Source organism: Brienomyrus brachyistius, chromosome 1, assembly GCF_023856365.1.
Source record: "Brienomyrus brachyistius isolate T26 chromosome 1, BBRACH_0.4, whole genome shotgun sequence".
NCBI classification, from domain to species: Eukaryota; Metazoa; Chordata; class Actinopteri; order Osteoglossiformes; family Mormyridae; genus Brienomyrus; species Brienomyrus brachyistius.
In genome coordinates this window covers 23,624,573-23,647,468 of record NC_064533.1, presented here as the reverse complement: position 1 = coordinate 23,647,468, position 22,896 = coordinate 23,624,573, and the positions used below count along the sequence as shown (strand labels likewise).

The 22,896-nt window shown below is 42.3% G+C and overlaps 1 protein-coding gene across 1 annotated transcript in view; it reads left to right on the top strand.

Moving 5' to 3' along the window:
• The window catches only part of LOC125744379 (sodium channel protein type 4 subunit alpha-like), a 117,142-nt gene that overhangs the window by 19,280 nt on the left and 74,966 nt on the right, over positions 1-22,896 (top strand). Inside the window, exons 2-8 of the mRNA XM_049016125.1 lie at positions 10,279-10,585; positions 14,225-14,343; positions 17,109-17,198; positions 17,842-17,970; positions 19,715-19,806; positions 20,074-20,316; positions 22,053-22,116. Coding sequence (XP_048872082.1) covers positions 10,319-10,585; positions 14,225-14,343; positions 17,109-17,198; positions 17,842-17,970; positions 19,715-19,806; positions 20,074-20,316; positions 22,053-22,116 — 1,004 coding nt within the window. The 5' untranslated portion in view covers positions 10,279-10,318. The remainder of the gene's footprint in view (positions 1-10,278; positions 10,586-14,224; positions 14,344-17,108; positions 17,199-17,841; positions 17,971-19,714; positions 19,807-20,073; positions 20,317-22,052; positions 22,117-22,896) is intronic.

Here is a 22,896-nt window from a genome sequence, read left to right as displayed (position 1 = left end):
ATGTGTTTTCCTTTATAATACACCTGGCGATATATCCTCCGCTCCTCAAGCTCTAGTTAAGCACCCAGGCATTTCGCCGTGCAGACAAGCCTTCATTTATCATCTCCGTTCTCGTGTAAATTTTAACGTAATGCGTGTTTGGTTTTTTTATTTTTATTAATTTTTTACCTGCTAACGTTGTGATTCTGGTTCGTAGCCGGAATACATTTTCTATTATAAGTGGAAGAGCATTTTTCGGTCGTAATTAAATGCTGACGTCACAAACTACTTTGGAGACTGAAGCGTCTGCCATGCGTATGGGGGGAGGCAGCGTCACTGGGGGCACTGGGATCCGCTGCACTATGATAGACAGTATACGCAGCTGGCAGGCGGTATTATCACACTGCTGTTGTTTCACTATAGCAGCATTATCACATTACAGAAACTCTATTATAAGGTTTCATCTGATATGGAGTGGTGTAAAGCAAGGACAGTTTACGACAGAACTATCTCACGTTAGTTCGGTTTTCCGATAAGGTATTACATTGTAATGTACGTGGGAAATGCGCCAACACTGTATTTTTTTATATTGCATGTGATTAATCATTAAAATAGAATTTTTGCAAACATAGCAAGTATTTTTGGCAGGTATGAAATCTTAGTGCTTTCTGCTAATTCTTGAAGTGCAAGTAGGTACAAATAGAGTAAAAATAAAAAATGAGTTTAAAAAGGCTGTGGTGAGTGGCTCAGTGGGCTAAGTCTCTGTGCATGTGATCGGTGGTTTGAGCCCCAGCCACTGCAGAACAGTCACATGTCTGGGCCTTCAGCAAAGCCCTTAACCCACAGCTCTGGGACTGATGCAGGTTAGCTGATGCCTGAACAAATGGCCAAATAAACTATCATCATCAGAATGATTGATGCTGCACTGCTGCTTGATCTAGCCCCCCTGCAGCAGCACACAGTTCTCCTGTGCTATAAAATTAAATTCTGTTTAATTGCTGACTCTGTACTGCCCCTAATTATGTGACTGTAAGTGAATGAGTGTGTTTCAGTATGAATGCCCCACAGAATTCTCCTTTGCAGTTCTATGCGCTTTAAGGTATTACTTGCCTTATGGTGTTAATTCTTCAGATATGACTGTTATGATCATATCAGTTTGCTAAGAAACATTATATATATTGTAAAGTTTTGTCATACTGTGTCCAAAATGTATTATATATCCCATATACTTTTTATGTATATGCCTGTGGAAATATGTAAAAATCGTACCGGAATGATTGTGTAGAGTGGTCTGGATGTCTAGATTGTACATGGCGTCAGGCATTATTGCTGGGCAAACAAACTGACATTTTATCGCAGAACATCAAGTTGCAGTTGGGAGAAATTTTATTCCAGCTGTTCTCTTCGTAGTAAATCTGTGAGAGCTTAGCGTTTAGAAACGTAGCATTTCTAGGTTGACAGCTAAGGGAATGAAGGGTCACATGCTGTCTGGACGGGTCAGTGAGGAGCCCGTGTCATCAATGATCAGAATGATTTGATGCTTTATCGGCGTAGAGTGGTCACACATCCAAAACTAATGTTTGAATGATTTTACTAGTAAACGATGCACAAATGTTGCTGGTGTCTTACTCATCTGCTCATATTAAACCAGCACCTTATATGACACCACACAATGTCTTTACTGTGCCCTTAATCTGTTCAAGGTAGCATGTAGTATGAAACCCAAGGGTAATTAGGCGCAGGCTGAAAAAATTAGCCCCCATGGCAGATGTGCTGCAAGCGCAGCATTTTCCCGCTGCCCCCCCCCCCCCCAAAGCTGTTTTCTGCTGAATGCTTCTGATTGTGATTATTCAGTTTTCTGAGCTGTGTTACGAAGTGCATCTCTGCGGTTTGGTCATTCAGGGGGGGGCGTGCTGTTCCAAGGGTGAGGAATTGCTAGCTGAAAAAAACATTTAAAAATTGTGTCATTTTCCATTGATTATAATGTGTGAGGGCAGCCGCAGTGATGTAGAAGATGCCTGTTGTATGCAACATTTCCCAAGATGTAGTTTGCATGTTAACTCTCGGCCCCCCCCGGGCCTGAATCTGACCTTTTAATTCCTATGGGAGAGCCGAGGCATTAAAACAGCAGCGTCTGTCAGCCACATCACACTCAGCTTTTACCGCTTTCTGCGTGTTTGTTACAGTGCAGTGGCTCCAATACCCATGGTGCTAAGATTTCTATTTCAGCACAAAACTCTGACTTGACATTTAATTTTTTTTTCAGTTCACTCAGCTTTTGGGTAAAAATCCAGCCCGATTCCATGTACCCAAAAGGAGCTAGAGATATTTACAGACGTGAAAAGGACACGGAATTTGATTGTTACGTTCTAATCACAGTTTGATTTGATTTGCTGTGCAGTCATTTCAGCAACTTAATCATAAAAAAAACTCCAGCTTATTATATATGAAAATATACATGTGTGTACAGACGGAGAGAAGGGTGCCGTACAAAGACAATCACAAAGCGTTGGCAGGAACTCATTGTGTGTCTGTTTTCAAAGATAATTATAAAACCGGCCATCCTTAGCTATGTTGACCGAGTGCACTTTGTCAACACGACTGAAGATGGCCCATTGTACGTCGAACACTCGCAGTACGTCATCATTATGTTCAGTGTACAATGCATTTGTTATGTGTATATAACATTTGAGAGCTTTTGCTCAGAGGTGAGGTATATATAGGTATAAACAGATGTAATAGACGCTGACATTTTATACACCGCACGATATCAGCACTCGCGTGTTAGACCTTTTCAAGCAGAAGCCGTCCTGCAGGATTTTTTTTTCCCTTTAGACTACATGTGAAACTGTCCTGCAAATGTCATAACTCTAAGGTGTGGTTTCAGTGACACTAATGCCACCCAAACCCATCAAAGTCCGCGAGATACCCAGGGGGCGGGTGATGAGCCTGCAGGTGGTTTGTTTGGCGCACATCGCGTCGACAGGTGAGCAGGAAGTGAACCACCCACGCTGTGTTTTTTTTTACGTGAGCTACCTTAGTTTTTGCTAACGGAGCTGCTGTTAGCAGGCAGCTTCAGTCTGAACTTACGTAAGAGGTTCTTTCAGGTAATGACGTTGTCTGCACCCACCCTAGGGTTTAGAAAGTGTTGTTATTTAAATTTTCACATCTCAGTCTAAAAAATTAGTAGCTAACCTTTACAATTCCAACGCTTTCTGCCTGCGTGAATTCTGCAGTCCGAATCTGGAACAGAAACCATCGGATCCTCTTCGTATCACCTCTTCACCTCTATTTGAAGAGCAATCCGATTTATGAATTTTCACCTCTCACAGAACTGATTTTAAGGAGAGAGGTCCTGTAAACTGAGGCGTGTGTGTATATCACCATCAAACCGCTGCAGATTTAAAAAGCAGTAGAATAGCAGATTCATATTTCCAAGTCAGTTTAAATCAGTATTCGCTCAAATTTCATTGCTCCCCTATCTAAAGATGTAATTTTTAGCCAGAGCAGTCCAATGGGAGCCAATCATATTCACAAGTTTGTCAGCCAATCAGTGAAGTTTCTGGTCTTTCATCAGAGTGGGATATCCTTGTATACACCCAGCCAAAAATGAGGACATCCAGGAAGGACAGTGACAGTAATCAAGAGTGTTAATGGTTCTCTGTAAATGTCAAACATTTAATCAAGTCAGATTGAAAAAACAAACAAAAAAAAACAGTTCTGCTCAATCAGTCAGACTGACCAAATAGATTTGTTTATTATTACTAGGTATTGATTAGTGAAGGAACCTTGAACCTCAATTGCACTGAGGGTGGGCTTCATAGAAACAGCTCTAGGGGACGGATTGGACCCTGTGAGGTCCCTCAGGTCTTGTATTTCACATCGTTATTTAATTTGAATTGACTCAAACAAAAATGTTCATCCTTCTCTGATTACTACAACAAATTATATATGTACTAACTGTACTAACTGAAGCTCTTCATCTAGCAAAGAAATAGAACAAAACCAGACAGACGTATATTTCCGTAATGCCCTTAACCCACATCCAAAATAAAATAAATATAGTTCCTGTTAATTCCTAATTTAATTTCTGTTTCTTTATTATTCAAATGGTCCTTGAGATCGTTGCCAAGGTGATGTTTTTGGACACTGTGACCTGCATCAGACATTAAAAATCTTAGGAAACAAATCCTGGAGCACGGTGATGTAGCCGATTACCTAGGGGAAAAATCATTTTTTGTCCCTCGTTATACAAGTTAAAATTGGTCTCCGGTGATTTCTTAGAGAAATCTCATTGGAGGATAATTTTTTTTACTCCATCCGGTCCTTCCTGTGAGATGCGGTGTCTGGCTCAGCAAACTTTAAGTTTTAATCAGCCCGGGTTAAAAGAAATTTCATTCTGATTCTGATGGTACAACCAAAAAATATAAGCTAAAGAATAACAAGTAAGATATTTCTGAGGATGGGACACTTCCTGTGTCATTTTCATTTGTTCTTTTCATGTCTTACAACATTTTTCCTTAGTGAGGGTAGCCGGTGTTCTGTGAGTATATTATTTATTGCTGAATTGCTGGCTTTAGTTTGTAAATGTTGGCAAAGTAAAGACTGGACATTTCATTAGTAGCTTGACGACAGAACCATTATGGCTACTGTATGTTGTGTTTTGTTTTGGCTCTCCTGAGATACTTCAGGCCGCTTAACATGCATCGGGCTAGACTCTGGAAAGCTGCGGAGTGTCTGCATTCTCCAAGTCAAGTCAATTTTACTTCTTTGGCACATTTACAAACGACAGGAGTTGGACCCAAAGTGCTCTCCAGTCGATGGAATAATGGATTAACAAATACTAGATCTATAGTAAAATATATAAATAAAAACAACATGAGAACTTGCATGCAAGAAGTAAGGATTAGCTAGTAAAAATAATAATTTAAAGGAAAAGTAATAAACAATAGATTAAAAAGCAATAAAAGGGTAATACAAATAAAGAGTATTATTAAAATGAATTAAAAGTAAATTGATTTGACAAAAAAAACTTCAAACTGAGTTGAAAGAAAGAGGAAACCTAATTTAAACTGGTCAGTAATGGAGCAGGACCTAATGTAGGGTGGGAGGATATTCCTGTTCTAGGGGGCAGTTACAGAGAAAGGCCGGGCACCTTTGGTTTTGGGGCGACAGTGGGGGACTGAGAGGAGTTATGAGGATGACTTAAGTGGCTGGGGTGGGGATTGTGGGGGGGATGAGCTGACCTGAACCTCCAGAGAGCCTAGAGGAGGTCTAGGGTCAATGCCCCCTGCTACAATGGGGTCCGCAGGTGTTTCAGCTGGCTGCAAAGGTGATGATTAGCATGTGTGGGGCATCGACTGCACTGGAGCATTCTTACCGCTGCCACATTCCTGTGACTCTCACATTGTTTATTTTACGGTTTCCAGTTCCTTGTCATGTACCGTCCCTCTTCATAATGCTCATGACTCCCCAGCAGACCACGGCATAGAGAAGAGAACACTGGCAAAAGCAGACTGGTAGATCAGGAAGAGCTTCCTACAGATGCTGAAGGGATCCAGCCTCCTCAGGAAATAGAGCCAGTCCTGCCCCTTCCAAACCTCAGACTCTTTAAGACCCAGGGTGACCCTTACCTAGAAAATGTCTCCAACTGTGCTTGACACTTGCATCATTTGGTCAGCTGACGGTTCGATTTCAGCGACCCCACCTGCCATCACCTCCACTCTGGGGATGGAGAGGTTATTGTAAGTCAACTTACCAAACTCTTCCAATCTAATACAAAACATCATATATTTAAGTCTTATTTATTGATCAGATGTTTTTATCCAAAAAATTGAAATAGCAGGGTCATCCAGTCCCTGGAGCAAGTGGAGGTTAAGAGCGTTGCACAGGGGCCCAAAGAAAATCCAGACCTCTGACTCTGGGATTTGAGGCAGTGACTTTAGGAGACTGGTCCAGCATCCTAACCCACTGAACCATATTGTCCATAAAGTGTTTTTGCGGTGGGATATCAGCAGAAAATCTAGCACATTCTAAAAGGATAGAAATAGTGGCAGTGAAACCGAAATGTAAAGATTTGTGTTTTTGGTCATGTTAAACCTTTGACTTTATTTGTGCAGTTCTTGGGGTGGGGGCTTAGATTTAAATTATTTTGGAAGTTGTAAGTAAAACTGTTCTATTTTTTTATTGAGGCCTTGCATTTGCATTTTAAAACCCACATGTGTCACTTTGGTGGTCCCTCCATCCATTCATATATGCATGCATCCATCTATCCATCTTCCTTTGCCACATATCCAGCACAAGGTCACTGTGTGCCTGGTGCCCATCCCAGGGGATATGGGGATCAAGGCAGGGCGACAAGCTGAACGGCATGATTAGCAGTGTGTAGTATTTAATTAACCTGATATTTCTCCTTATGCTTATTCTGTCCAAAAGACACACATTTCAGAGTGTTCTTGTTACACTGCAAAATCGATTAAGCTGAAATGTTTTCATATGCAAATAATGCCACTAAAATAACAGCAACTCTATGTTTAGGAATTAAGTACTGATTGAGAAACTTGAGACAGTGACCTAGAGTACTCTATAACATTTGTAGATAGTTATTTTGGTAGCACTTGATTTGGATAGTCCGCCTACAGAGCATTTGTATCATTTCAGCAACTTAGTTGAGATTCAACTATTCAGCTGTTTCACTATGTCTCTAGATATTTAACAGTATCTACAGTATATGGAGAATATGTTACAATTCATGAACGTACCTATATATTCTTGGAATAATTTAGCTACATTTGAGTACTCACTCAACCGATGTTATATTAATTGTTGAATCGCAACCAATACGTTTTTGAAATGTTCTCCTCTTCCTTCAAATTTGAGCTAAAGACATTTCTAGTTGCTGTTTTTTCCCCTCTCCCCCTCAAGAAGCGACCTTGGAAATGTGAAAGGCACTATATAAATGTAACCTATTATATTTACTATTGTAAACCCTCTGTAGGCGGACTATCCAAATAAAGTGTTACTGTTATCTTGGACATTTATGATATATTTAAAGTATATATACATAAGACCCTGTATTAGTAATGATCCCAAATTGCTAAAATGCTTAAATTCATATACTTCATTTTAAGTTTATGTTTATTTTTGTTTTAGTCATACATAAATACTATATAAAAAGAAACAATTTTAAATTCTAACCATAAAAATAAATATCTGTATACTGATAGAGGAAGCTTTTGCTGCTATTCGGTTGGTGTACCTATCTAAATGGAGACCGTCCATTCATTTCTATGGGAAAAACCCTAATCCCAGTCACAACACCCTTAACCTTTACCCATCCCTAACCTTAACCATAAGTAACCCAAATACAAAACTTCTGGCATTTTTACTTTTTGATTGCATTCACAGATTTTTATAAAATTGATGTTATCCAAATGGGGACCTGAAGGAAGATTCAGGTTTTACTGCACTTTGGGGACATTTTGGTCCCCAAATGTGATCTATGCAAACCCACACACACACACACACACATACCCTCTAGTGCCTCTACAATGTCACACACACACATCCTCTGGTACCGCCATAATGTCACACACACATACACACACACACACCCTCTGGTACCTCCATGTTGTCTCTCTCTCACACACACACACACCCTCTCGTACCTCCACAATGTCACACACACACACCCTCTGGTGCCTCCACGATGACACACACACATACACACACACCCTCTGGTACCTCCCCAATATCTCTCTGTCTCTCTCTCTCACACACACACACATATACAGAAACACACCGGTTTGTAATTATATCTTTGTGGGGACTCTTCATTCATTTACATGGGTAAAACTCTATAATCCCTATAACCCCTACCTACTGTAGCCCTAACATTATCCATAAGTATAATGCAAGACTTCTGGCCTTTTTTGTTTTTCCTTGGTTAGCGTTTAGCACTGGCACCTCACACTGTGACCTGGGTTCAAGTCTCTGCCAAGGTTTCCATGTTTGTCTCCTTGTCGTCGAGGGGTTTTCTCTGGATGCTCCAGTTCCACCCCCCCAGGTTCAAAAACATGCTGAAGTTAATTAATTGAAGCTACCAAATTGCCCATATGTGTGAGTGTGCTCTGCGGTGGGTTGGGCGCCATCCTAGGTTGATTCCTGCTTTGTGCCTGTAGCTTCTGATCGGCTCTAGACCCCCACAAGCCTGAATAGGACAAACGGTTTATGAAAATGGATGGAGTTTCACCTTGTGGGGACCGAAAAGGTGGTCCCCACAATGTCCAAATAAAAAGCTTTTTATCACACTGGGGGGACATTTGGTCCCCGCAGTGTAACATATGCATCAGCCACACACACAATGTGTTGCATGCATTATTGTTGACTTTAGTGGAGTTGTGGAACTCTGGCCTCCAAGAAAAAAGGTTGGATTTGGACAGGGTGGATTTTGGTGTTTGTTGGGTTCATGCTTCTTTAAACACGTTTTATGCCCCCTTCAAACTGTGTGTACGATAATGCATCTCTCCATTTCAGGTGGATCTTAGATCTTAGTGTGTCTTCTCTCAGGGCAGTAATCAAATATTCATTAATGTTTATTTAGCAGATGCTTATATTCAAAGCAAAATACAATTGAGAAAGCAGGGCCAGCCAGTCTGCAGAGGAATCAGCGTTAAGGGTCTTGCTAAAGAGTCCATGTCAGATGTGGGATGCGAACCAGCAACCTTCTGCTTATCGATACAACATGCTAACCCACTGAGCCACACACTCGATTAACCCCTGACTTGCTAACAATGTCAAGCCTTGTGTTTTAACATCGAAACAGTGTCCCCCAGTTGGTTCTTGTAGTCTGTCCTGTAATATCTCAGGTTGTTTCCTCCATCTGTTTGAGCAGCGCCTCCTAGGGGACAGTCAGGCATGTGCAGGTTGCTGTGGGCTACCACTGCAAGCATCTCCTGCTCTGATTGAAGCTAATATTAAATGATAAATGGCTGAATAATAAATATTTTCCTATGGGTCGAAACCTTGGGCGTCGTTAGACCCGATCACTTGGGGCTATAGCCTGAGTATTGCAGGCCAAGTCCCGAGCATTTTAGTCCCAATGCCAGTCTTCCTTCAGCAAAAAAAATAAAATAATAATATATAAATAAAGAGTCAAACCCCAGGAAAACTTGACTTAGCCCCTGATCTTTTCAATAGCTGGACACTCCTGTGAAACAAAGGCGTCCTTTCTGGCACCAGAAAGGCTTCAGTTTCATCTCAGCTGTCCGTGATCGGAAGGTCCCAGGTATGGCAGAACGATGTCACCGTTGGACCACTGAGCAAGGCCCTGCCCACCTAAATCCTCCGGGGACATGCTGACCCTTCTTCCTCAAAAATATGTCACTTTGGATGAAAGCGTCTGCTAAATAAATAAAATGTATAATAATGATTTTTTTTGCTGACAACAGCCAGTGTGTCCTTTACAGAATGTCTGTAACTGTCCACATGTACACTCCTCTTATCAGCCGTCAGAATGTTCAGTAACTCACGCGATGACCTATAAGTACTTTATGAGGAGCTCGGTGATTTTTCTTCTTTTTACTTTGTTGTGTTATCTTGTTATGTCACCAAGAAATGTACCAACAAAAGGTCATGGGAAGAAGTGACGACTTTGCTAACGAATCCAGTCACGGCTTCTATTTTGGAAATAGGTAAAGGTCAAATAACCACATCTGATACATGGTAAAATATGAACAGATTGATATGTTTGAAAATTTAAAGTGTTACAATTTCCGAGGTTATAGCACGTTACCATCATAGATTTGAGCTTAAGATAACTACAGTCCTTTCAATTCACATTCAACTATGATTGTCTTTTAAGACTCCTTTGAAACAGTTACAATTTTATATCCCTATCTATTCATCCATCCATTTATCTTTGTCAGGGTTGGGGGGGGGAGCAGAGCCTTTCTCTGGCAGCACAGAGCACAGTGCTGGGGTGGACCCTGGATGGGATGCCACTTTTACCTAACAAAGTGACATTATCTGATACTGATTTTGTTCAAAATCCATCAAGAAAACAGATGCACTGGTTTTCGTCTCGTGTGAATCATGAAATTCCTTTTCGGTACTTTTTAATAAATAAGAGTAACTGTAAACAAAGGAGGTGCTCCAACGTGAGAAGAAACACTGGCTTAGGTGTCCCACAAGACCAGACACCTCATTATGTTGGCACCAGACCCGCTGACGAATAGATCCGGTAAGATTTTGCACGGTGACCAGAAGGTTAACAGTGTCACTCTGTCCCCGCTCTCCCAGCTGTAAGCAAACACGAGAACAGGAGAATCAGGATGAAAAGATGGCAGCCACGCTGTTACCACCAGGTCCTGACAGCTTGCGCCGGTTCACTCGCGAGTCCCTGGCTGACATCGAGCGGCGGATTGCCAAGGCGGAGGCCGGGGAAAACAAGGGCTACCAGGAGGACCTTCTGGACAAGGAGCCATCCAAGCCCAGGGCCGACTTTGAGGCCGGAACGCAACTGCCACGCATCTTCGGCGACATTCCTTCCGGGCTCGTCGGCGTACCTCTGGAGGACATTGACCCGTTTTACTACAAGAACCAGAGGGTGAGCAGATCAAACCATCTGGGGCTTGTGTGCAGGGGCACAAGTTAGGATGATGACAGGGGCCCTCAAAAATTTGGGACATAAATGGATTGGTTTGGGTTGGTGGCCCAATATGATAAGTATTCAGGCAGTCCAAATTCTCTAGCAGTATGTGTGTGTGTGTGTGTGTGCGCACACGCGCATGGATATATATTTTTTTTAAATCATAAAACTCAACTGGGGAAATAACAAGCAATGTCCGAAAAGCTTTTTTTGGCCGAGATGATTACGAGAGATTTTTCCTCACTGGATGATTACGGTACCATCTTATTACAGGGGTGTGGACATAAACAGAGCATGAGACGGAAAAGCTTATGTTCTGATAAAAGCCACATAAAAATACAAATTCAATAGGATTAAATATGAGAGAGTCAATCAAATGCTAATTTGATTTAGTAACATGTTGAACCTCCATATGAATAGGAACTGAAATTGTATACTTAGGAAGTTTTTCTAAGGGATGCTCATTTATTTTTACGAGGGAGTTTCTTTTTTTAAACAGCGGATAGCAGAACAAAATTCTGTTTCAGGTACTTCTTGAAATATCAATGAGCGTGTAAAAAAATGTAGTTTTTATTTGAAAATGTTGAAAATGTCTAACTTGGTCATAATAGAAACGTCTCTTGGTCAGAGAGAATGTGCAGAGTATACTAGTGAGAAAGACTTCTGAGAAGAAGTATACCTGCAGAACTCAGACGTCTGTCATGAGCAGGAGTATTTATTGTTTTTCACACAACCAGCAGTGTATCGCACATCCTGCATGTCTCCTTTGGATGCCAGCAAAATGCCTTGAAAACCACTGTCATGCATACATGCACACACACATATAGACACTATATACTATATACACAAATATAGTTAGTAGTAAATATAGATAGTAACTGTTACAAATGTAAGTGCAAAAATACAACTGGTGACACTTCATAATCTGCTCTTTGGGATGACATCACCTCACTTGCATGGTATGCCAATGCCTTTCTGGGATTTGAATCTACAACCTTCAGGTCATAACCACAATGCAATCTTCGGGGTCATATCCACAATGATCATAACTAGATATGCGCCGATCCAGGCACCGATCCATACCTATTTGACAGATCGGGCATCAGCCATATGTGACCGATCTACGTCCAATACTTACTTGGTCTTTGGCAGCATCTAAAAAGACAGCCCCTATTTCGTATAAAAATCCATTTGAACAATCAGTCGCACTACAACTCTTTCCCATTTTAGATGTGTCTTTTGCAGCATTCAAGCTAATGCTGCCAGTCATATATATATATATGATGTTAAAAAAGGGAAAATAGCTCTTGTATCGGATTCTATATCGGTATGTGTATTGGATCGGAACTGAAAAAATGTGGACTGGCCCATCCCTAGTCATAGCCACAATACTCCAGTACTACATGTATTTGAATATATATCATTTTCCATGTCGATAAATTCAGGCTGACAGATTGGCCCTGTAGCTGGGAGGTAAAAATGCAGTCCATTCCCCCAAAGAGCTTCATGTTCTGTCCACACTGTCCACTGTGGAGGGGGCTGCTTTGTTAGCTACACGAGCGTCAAGACAGCATCTGGAAAAAAAATGGATTTCGCCGAGGAACATGGGATTAATGCACCTTCGAACGATTCACACCTAGGGCTTAAGAGGTTTCGTAGTTCATGCAGGACCACCAAAAGAGCTGTGAACCCCCTCTCCTCTTTCTTTGCCTGAAGGAGTTCAGCTCCATTTTCTAGCCTCTCCTAAAAATGTGCCCCGATTCTCCTTTTTTCTTAGAATTTTCCAGCATGTTCCTGAAGGGAGTGTAAGAAAAAAATGTCGCGGCCCAAGCTGCTCTGCACTTCCATGGATCGCAGCGGCACATCGTGATAATTACATAACAATTACGTGATTTCAGTGTAATTGTCCCTGATTTAATCCCCCTTTTTTAAGAGCATAAGTTGCTCTCTTTAATGTTCTTTGAAGGTGATTCATGGTGTGAAAGGCTCCGCCTACCCGCAGCCGGGGTAGAGAGATTTCCCTCACTTCAAGGAAGGAAACTCTAACTGCGCTACTTACAGTTGTGGATGACAGATCAAAAACCAGTTTTGAACTGTTTTAACAATGTAGTCTTTAATGTGGCAGTATACATGTCCCAGAGCAGCAGATGCTCAGGTCCCACGAGGATGCAGCTGTTGTACCTTTCATTTTCTTCGATGTGATCAGAGCACAAGAGACTCAGGTAGACGTCTGAAATGAAGGCTGGTCTTTTTGCTGAAGCTCCTCTTGTTGGAACAACGGCTTCATTCTCACAATGTAATTGGTTTTCTTGTATTTTTACTTTGTAGATCTTTTTGCTATTATTAGTGTCACGAAGACACCCTCTGAGGATGTCCACATATCGGTCTACAGCACAGTCACAAACTTATTACTTTTCATTAAGTGACTTTTGCATTCTTTATGTGGGAGTCATACATGTGTATGTTCTAAGATGTGATATACATATTCTTTTAAAGTACATTTATTCATTCATTCATTCATTCATTCATAATCACCTATTCATTTATTACCCAGTGACAGCTTATAGTGTGTCAGGTCAAGGTTGTGTCGCGTAGGATGTATAGCAAAGCCATCACAGGACACTTGCTTTACACACCCATAAACGGAGAGAATTTCAAAGCAAGCAGTCAGAGGAAACCTGGAGGACATTCATGCATATGCAAGGACAATAGAGTTCTTGAATGCAGTCATGAAGCCGTAAAAATTCTCATTAAAGTGTGTCTGGACAATGGAGTGCTGTACGATTACGATTATGACAATAGCAGCATGCTAACCTTCCTCCTAGGAGCCCAATGAAAAATGTGCTTCGGTTATGATGTGACACACCTTCCCATCCACTTTCCACTGAGTGTGTAAGAAATTTAGGCTGATGCATTGTGGTCTTGTGAGTTAATTCTAATTTGCATTAATAAGGGACGATAAAGACGACTGTTAGTAAGAAGAAAAAGAAGAAGTGGTTATGCTATAAAAATGCATTTTCAAAGATTCAAGAATTGAATAACCATGTTATATATAACATAAAAAATTAATTAATTAAAAGAAGATGATTTTTGTAGGCTTAAGTCAATAACACGAAGGCTGCAAAACGCATTTAGATGAAAGCAGACCAGGAAAGGCTATCAGACCTTATTCATATTTTCCAGTGTCATCAGCATATCTTTTCATTACATCTGCGATAAACAGACAAATGACATATGTTAGACCTTCGTGCCACAAATAAAACCATCCCGTCATGAACAATTCCAAATAATCCTTATGCAAGGTTATCATTGTTGGAATTAATAATTACACTATATACTTACAGCCTTCTGACACGTATTGGTAGGTTTTAAGATCTAACATATAGGTCTATATAATTTTTTTCAGTCACTTTTTTATACAAGTTTATTGCATCGGAAACTTTGCTGTAATTTCCCCAGTTTAAGTGGTTTTTAAGATGCATTTAATGTTTAAAATGTCAAGGTTTATAAACCAGTCTTTTATAATTGCGGTTTGACTTGTTACTGTTGGTCGTTTTAACCAAAAATCCTCTGTTATGTTTCTTTTCTGTTTTTCAGACTTTTATAGTACTGAACAAAGGGAAGGCGATCTTCCGATTTAATGCTACATCTGCAGTGTATATTCTTAGCCCTTTTAATCCTATCAGAAGAGCATCGATACAGATTTTAGTACACTCATATCCTTTGTGGTCACTCTGATCCAGTGCGTGTGTTTGATGACGTCTGTTGTTTCTAAATTAGGGCTGCAATTTTCGCCAAGGGAAGTCAGAAATTACAATCTGTCATTGTTTCTCTCTAGATCACAATACAATACAAAAGACTGTCCCTTTAAACCTAATAGCTTGCATAATATTGTTCAACATGTATCCACTAAGCGGTGTGTGGTTTAGGGTGCGTGGTGACACAAAGTGCAGGGAGCGTAATGAAGTTTTCCCGCCAATTAAAGTGCATAGTACGGAGCCCGCCTGAGTTCAAGTGAGACAAATTCGTAATCCGTACCCACGGTTTTGCAATCCGTTTCACATTTGTTGTGCTAATTGTTTTTCCTTTGTACCAGTGAAATTTTTATAGTACTAGCATTAGTGCTACAACGTACAGTAAGTGTAAAGGCCTGGAATGTTAATACTGTGATTTTGGTGGGGATTACAAACACGTGTGCATGAAATGTACATGGCACCAAGTGTTCCGATTTTTTTCTGAAAATCTGGTCACCTGCCAGATAGAGTAATTGGAAGCCAAAAATTGTCTTCACTCTATTTGACGGTTAATAACTAGACAATCAGTCGGGCAGTAAATGGAAGTCTCCAGAGACACTTTGACACAAAGTTCGTCTAACAAGAAACCCCGGGAAGCTAATGTTAACTGGGTGGGAATGGATTACGACCTGAACCCAGACGGACTCCATATGCATTCTGTATACATTTAAATTATGGTTTAATTCTGGAAATGGAAAGGCAGCATGTTTTTTTTTTCATTAAAATAATATCATATTATAATAATATATATAATATAATCATAACCTTATATGCATGTATATTCGGTTTTTAAAAAGCTTTCCCCTGAACCACTGCCAAGGCCACACCCCCTTCTCCTGCAAAGGCCACGCCCCCTCCTCCTGCCAAGGCCATGCCCCCTCCCCCTGCCAAGGCCACGCCCCCTTCCCCTGCCAGCCATCACATCCCCTTTCTTCATGGACCCGGGATCTATAAATAAGTGTGGAGAAACACGGGGCCCAGGACACTTTGTCCGTGACAGTCTGAGATAAGGGGGGGCATGGAGGTCGATTCCAGAGGTGTCAGCCCGAGTGCGATTGTGTCATAACCGCGGGCGGCCAGAGAGTCACAGGGAGGCTCCTGCTGGCCAATCCAAAGTCAGCGTGTAAGATGCCCCCGGCTACCTATGAACCCTCCTCACAACCACCCCCTCCCACGTCCAGATATTCGGCTCCTAATGTCAGCAACAGCGGTGGGGCTGCAGGTGCACAAACCCCAGCTAGAAGCTGATTGGCTGCCCCTTCCCCTGTCACCGACTGATTCAAAACATTTCATTTCATCCCCCCCCATATATACACCTTAAAAAAATCCTAGAACCACCCCCGATCGGCAATGAAATAAGAGCACAGACGTTTGGAATCATGTGACTTGCTCAAAGATGTCCACCCATATGAACTGATTCTGTGACCCCCCCCCCCCCCCCCCAAAAAAAAAAATACTAATTCAGCAGGTGACCTTAGCAGAAATGACTTAAACAGTCATCTTGGCAAGATGTTAATGAGGGGACACAGTGATATTCCAACAACAGTGGGGTCACAATACGGAGATTTTGCTGCTGTGAACCTGACGCTAATTCTTATATGTGAACGAGCAGCTTTTGCAGGTGTCAAAATATTCAATGTGTCTGACACGCCTTGAGCTGTAATATTGAACGACACTGAAATCGCACAAAGCTCTTTCTGATCTCTGTGCCACCTGCATTCAGCGCATGCATCCGTAAAATAATGAAGTACTATGAAACCCAAATGCACGTCTGATTATTCTAAATGTTTTGTGGATTTGCATAAAGAAAAACCAGTTGATATGACATATGATATAACCATGAAACATGGTCTGGCTCTGATATGAAATTCTGATGCTATATATAGTAGCATCTCGATCATTATAGGGGAAATCTGGACGAATCTCGATCATTATAGGGCAAAGGTCAAATATACTGTATAACATAAGATACAATATCGCACACCTTTACCATGTTTTTAGTGGCAGTGGTTTGTTCTGTTCCTTGCTGCATTCCGCACACATGGTAAAATATGTGCGCTAACATTCAGTTCAGCTGCTTTTTATGTCTCTCAATAATTATTTTTACGGCTCTTATATGACATAAGTAGAATTAAGTGATCAGTGGTCATAGCTGACATGACACAGCACACGACAACGAAATGTGTCCTCTGCATGTACCACACATGTGACAATGTGACATAGCAGGGGGCAGCTAATTCAGCGCCCGGGGGGGGGTACCTTGCTCAGCGTACCTCAGCGGTGCCTTGCTGGTCGGGGATTCGAACCTGCAATCTTTCAATTAGAAATGCACTTCCCTAACCATTAAGCCACTACTGTCCATAATTGTATAATCATATAATTGAATGTTACTCGATAGGATGTAAGTCGATGGATGACTGTAGTAAATATATATAAATATGATGTACTATATATAATATACTATGTATAGCATGTTTGCAGTATATATATACACATGTATAATTTTATATATTTATATTATATATTTACCTATCCATCATCTATTGATCCTGTTTATATAAAACATAAATAACATATTATATTTATATAACACATATATACGTGTTGTTTGGCCCTGGCATGATCAGGATATCACGCTGCCTGCTGTTTTCCCCGAAGCGTCCATTTCCTTAACTTCTTCTCCCCACTTTATTCAGTTTTTTTATCATGTGCACTATTTTGACCAACTGTTGCTTCATGGCCATGTCGGAACCCGCACAATGGGCCAAATACGTCGAGTAAGTATCCCACCCCGTCTTCAACCCACCCCAACAGACACTGAGATTCTTTTAGAGATGATTCCGACGTTCCAGAGGAATCGTCTCAGCCTGCCGTTCCCTGAGAAGTTCGCCGGTTCAGTGCAGGCAGAGAGCGTTCAGTGCAGGCAGAGAGCGTTCAGTGCAGGCAGAGAGAGTTCAGTGCAGGCAGAGAGCGTTCAGTGCAGGCAGAGAGCGTTCAGTGCAGGCAGAGAGAGTTCAGTGCAGGCAGAGAGCGTTCAGTGCAGGCAGAGAGAGTTCAGTGCAGGCAGAGAGCGTTCAGTGCAGGCAGAGAGAGTTCAGTGCAGGCAGAGAGCGTTCAGTGCAGGCAGAGAGCGTTCAGTGCAGCCTCGGGCTCCATTCCAATTTACATCGACTTGGCACCATTTCGGTTTGAGCCGACTTGCTGGGCTGATGCCCGTTGTTGTCGTGATGGCTGCCAACTCATGCTGGAGTAAAACAGCGAGCTCGCTCCCCCATTGAACACACTTTACCTCTGTTCTGATGTTCCTGTTGTTTTCCTGTTCCTTTGGGTGCAGAGGGCGGGCTCTCCTCTCTTAAGACCGTGCCATTGGCTACTGATGCTGTCAATTTCTCTCACCCTCCCCCCACTCCATTTGATCAGGTACACTTTCACTGGCATTTACACTTTCGAATCGCTGATCAAAATTCTGGCCAGAGGATTCTGCATTGGACCCTTCACCTTCCTCCGGGATCCCTGGAACTGGCTGGATTTCAGTGTAATAGTCATGGCGTAAGTATTCCAGCATAACCTTTCTGTCAGTCCCAGCCCCCGGGACGCCGTACCCCCTTTCAGCACAGGTACCTGTGGGCACAAAATGTGCAGCCTCTCCTTACATTAGAATACCGCAGCCCCCCAAGCTATATAAGCTGATTGTGCGACTTTACATTTGTGATTTTTAAATGACAAATAGTGAATTTCCAAAACTCACCCTGTTCATTTCTTGTTATTTTTAAGATGAGACCACCAGTGACTTAAAGTCAGGTGTCCTGAGAACCAAAATTGACTCAATCCTCATGTAATCCAACAAGGAACTATAATTAAGTCCCAAAACTAATTCAGTTCACAAAAATACCTTACAAATATTTCCCCTGAATTGAGTGATTTTTTTAAATTCACATCTCTGTTTCCTGCTTTTTTTCTTGCTTGTTGAACGGAAAACATAAAGCAAGACATTAAAATTCGCTTTTAACTGATTTATTCCTGGGAATATTAGGACTCAGAATTGGGGTTGACACTGGTGACCTTGCAGTCGCTAACCCCTGCATTAAGTCCAGTAGAATGAATAGGTTTCCACAGGCTGCCTGTAAATACAATCTTACTTGTACATTTGTTAAAAGGACTTTGTATCTCTGAAAAGAGGTTCAAGATGTTTATATCTCTTAAAGTAAATGATATTTAATGTCCATCAGCGTAAACAAAGCAGTACAATCAGTGAAAAGCACGTATTAGTTAATCACATATTAGTTAATCACTGAATGGTGTGTGAGTGTGCCCTGCGATGGGCTGGCCCCCCATCATGGGTTGTTCCCTGCCTTGTGCCCATTGCTTCCGGGATAGGTTCCGGACCCCCCGCGACCCAGTAGGATAAGCGGTTTGGAAAATGGATGGATGGATGGATAGTTAATCACTTATTATTTTACAAAGAGCGACAGTTTACCACCCGTGTGTTTCTTCTTTAAACGCTTTAAGCATTGCACGCTCTGTTTTCCTGAATTTTTTAATGCAGCCTGTCTTGCATGTCGTCTTTCCTGTGGGCTGTTGTTATTTTAGAGATATTTTACAAATGCTGTGATACCTGAAGAAAAGAATCCATTTCCTAAGGTCAGCAGAAGAGCATGACTAGAGAGTTAAGCAGGTGTCTTCCAGACTTGGAATTATTTTTAATGGCTCCAAAAGTTGAAAGAAATGCTAAGAAAATCTTGTGTTTTTGTGCAGGGCAGCAGGGGGCGTAACAGTTAAAGGAGGGCTCTTATGAAACTGCAGAGTAAAAATTTAACCCAAACTATTCCTGTGAAACATGCTCATGTTCTGCTTGACGAAAGAAGATGTAAAAAAAATCAAAGAATTTGCATGTAATGTAAATGTAAGCCTTCAATGCAAATTCAAGGATTCACATTCATGAGTCATTAAATTAGTGTTAGCAAATAGAACTGCTGGTATTGGTGTCCAATGTGTCAGAGTAACGTCTCACCTGTGTGGGATTATAGGCGAGACCTGACTGTCTAGAACAGGGACTCATGGAGCGAATCTGTGAGGGATTTCAGAAAAGAACAATGGGACCGAGGGTTTAGAAACGGCTGGATTCGCCATGCATTGTTTTTTTGGTGTTTTATAATATGATTATATATAATAATTGTTTTATAATTAGGTCCCTGGAATGTAGTGACACAGTTATCAGGTTTCATGGTGTAGGAGAAGAAAGGTTGCATTTTGGTCCATCCGTCAGCGCGTCTCTGACCTTGTCTGTCTGCAGATACGTAACAGAGTTTGTGGACCTGGGCAACGTCTCGGCCTTGAGGACGTTCAGGGTATTGCGAGCCCTGAAAACTATCTCTGTCATTCCAGGTGAGGCGGACGTTTCATAGCGCAACCGACAAGCAAATAAATGAACATTCTTCACATCTGCTGTTGCTCAATCAGGGAGAGAACATATAAATTCAATTGGAAAGGGCATGTAGACTCCACACATGAAACCCTGCCCCAGACCTGCTAACCACTGCACCATCGTGCCAAGTACATCACACGCAGCCCATATATAATACTTTATGAAACATAGTTTCTATACTTAACTTTTTAACCGCACTAAACAGGACAGTGTGCTCTCCCCGGCAGGTCTGAAGACGATTGTTGGGGCCCTGATCCAGTCAGTAAAAAAGCTGGCCGACGTGATGATCCTCACCGTCTTCTGCCTGAGCGTCTTCGCGCTCATCGGCCTGCAGCTCTTCATGGGAAACCTGAAGCAGAAGTGTATCCGCAGTCACGAACACTGCTTTAACAACACGCTCGTCAGCAACAGTAGCTTCGTCTGCGACAACAAGACTTGGCCCTCCCTCAAGGACTTCTTCAACGACGAGGGTGCGTGTGCAGGGTCTGGGCAGTGCAGTTGTCCTGCTGTATGTGGGTTCCTCACAGATCAGCCTGACATTGCATCATCGACTCACTAATTCAGTATGGCGATGATAAAAAGTTGTTGATGATAAAATTTGCTTCGCCGTTAGAAAAGGAGGGTCAGACAATCTCTGGAGCATTTGAGGTCAAGGGTCTTACTCAAAAGCACTTTGGTGATGTCACTTTGCCAACCCTGGGATTTGAACCAGTGACCTTTCGTTTATTGGCACACAGTTCGTAACCTGCTGACCCAAACACTGCATGTGACCATAGTGCCCTGCGGATTGAAATGATGTCATTTTATAATGTACGTTTTTTTTCTTTCTAGCCCGTCATGCTCAGACTCATGCCTCACGCACCCTTTGATTTCCCCTGCATCCAAAAAAGATTTTATTTTGTGAAGGACTTAAAAAAACAGCGTGACCTTTGTAGTGACGTAAAACACTCGTCCGTCTCCTTTTCAAATTGTAACACCTAATCAGGCCCACTCTGTCAGACGGAAGATTGTGCAATCTTTGAAATGACACTGAAGTGTGGCTTTGAGACTCGCTTAGGGTGGGGTGGGGGGGGTGACAGATATGGGGGGGGGGGGGCATGAGGACGAACATTTAAGGCCATGCTGGATGCGGAATGCCGGTGGCGACAGGCGGATGGAGGAGGAAGGCTGCCAAAGTGCTCAGCGACCCTCTCAGCCCCGTCGCCCAGCAGCACTTAGCGGCTGGAGTGGGACAGAGTGAAGCAGAAACCTCGCCGAAAATGAGGCGCGATAAACGGGGAACTCTGTCTGCCTATGAGGCCAGCAGCCATGTGATCTCATAGGCATTCCTTATTATTATTATATTATTATTATTATTATTATTATTAGTATTATTATTATTAGGTGGCATTGAGCCCTTGTTGACACTTCATTTGGCGTTTCTCTAGAACATTCTGTTTTCATCACGGGTCTTCAGGCTCCTCGGTAGTGTGTACTTTGTTGTAACGATCGAATCAGATCACATTGCTTCTGATGCTCCTCTGCTACCTTCAAGCAGAGAAATGTAAATAAAATCCAGAGAAAACAATGGAAATATGACATATCGGCAGGGGTGTAGTTAGAGATTCTGGGCACCCAGACAAAATGTCACCTAGCCCCCCCCCATTATATTATTATATAAATATACATATTCCAGGGGCCCTGTAATATGCCCCTACTGTGCTCCTGAGTATCAGTGATTTTCATAAAGGGTATGAAACTATCTCTGAACTTTATTAATAATGCAGGATGAAAGTGGCAGCCCTTGATTATGCATGTAGTTAAACCATACAGTATATATATATGTGTGTGTTTATATCTAACACATATCCCACATAACATGATGACAGGTGTCTTTGAGAACTCAATCCTATCCTCCCTAGAGACACAAACGACGTGATTTCCTGGACACAGTATGATTATCTTTCAAGCATGTTAAGTTGTTCTGTGATGCTATAACGATTCACACCAGAGGCCGCCCAAAAAACAATAATTATGAAACCATTTAGTGATTTTCCTGTATTTTGCTATACATTTTGTACCACCTGCTTGGCAAATTTTATCATGTGGGACTTGAGGGGAGGGGCACGTCCCGTATTGCTCCAGGGGGGCTGAGTCCCCCCTGAGGGTCAAATCCTGTCAGCACCTCACCTGTCTGATTCACTCTCTCTTTTTCTTTACCACCCAGACAATTACTACAAGCTGGAGGGAAGCAACGACGCTTTGATATGCGGGAACGCCAGCGACGCAGGGTAAGCGGGCCGCTTACGGCCAAATATCCCTCATCGTCAGACCCTCTTTCTGAAATCTGTGTCTTCATGGGGTTCTCCACTGGAATAAAAAGCTGAAATCTCTCTGTCCATGGGCCCTGGATTCCTCCTCAGAGACCTACGCCACGCACCGTTGCGTCCTGACCTCCGATTGTACCGGACGTTGTGTAATTGAGTCGTTTAATTAGTTTATGAGTTCTAACGAGGGCAGCTGGGAACTGGCCGGGCCGTGGCCACCGTGTGCCAGAGGTGTGAAAATCCTGCGAATTATTGGGGTCGAAAGGCCACCGGGGGGGGGGCATATAGAGGCGGAGTCGGTGGGGGGGGTTAATGCGCATGTTGGCCACAGGAAGTGCATGTGGGTGGGCGACGCAGAGGCCTCGGTGACAATCCCATTGATTTTTCCTTCCATGGTTTTCCCTCGAAACAGGCCGTCCGTGGAATTTCCCAGAAAGTGGTGGGGGGGAAGGGGGCACTGTTTGCTTGCAAACCAGTCGGGGTCTGGCCTTTGGCAATCTCCGGAGAGCAAAGAGGGAGGCGACATGAGCACCATATCAATCATCCTGTTAATATGCGCTGGAGAAGCAGCGTGGGTGGGGTCCAATCGGCCCCGAATAGCCGTCAGATTCTTGTTTTGCTTTTTATGATTTTTTTAAAAGGTCAGTTTCTAATTAAAGAAATCAAGGTTGGTTTTATGATTCTGACCTGCAGCTACGTCACGTGTACTGTGGTCTACAGCACATGTATTTGGACTAACATGCT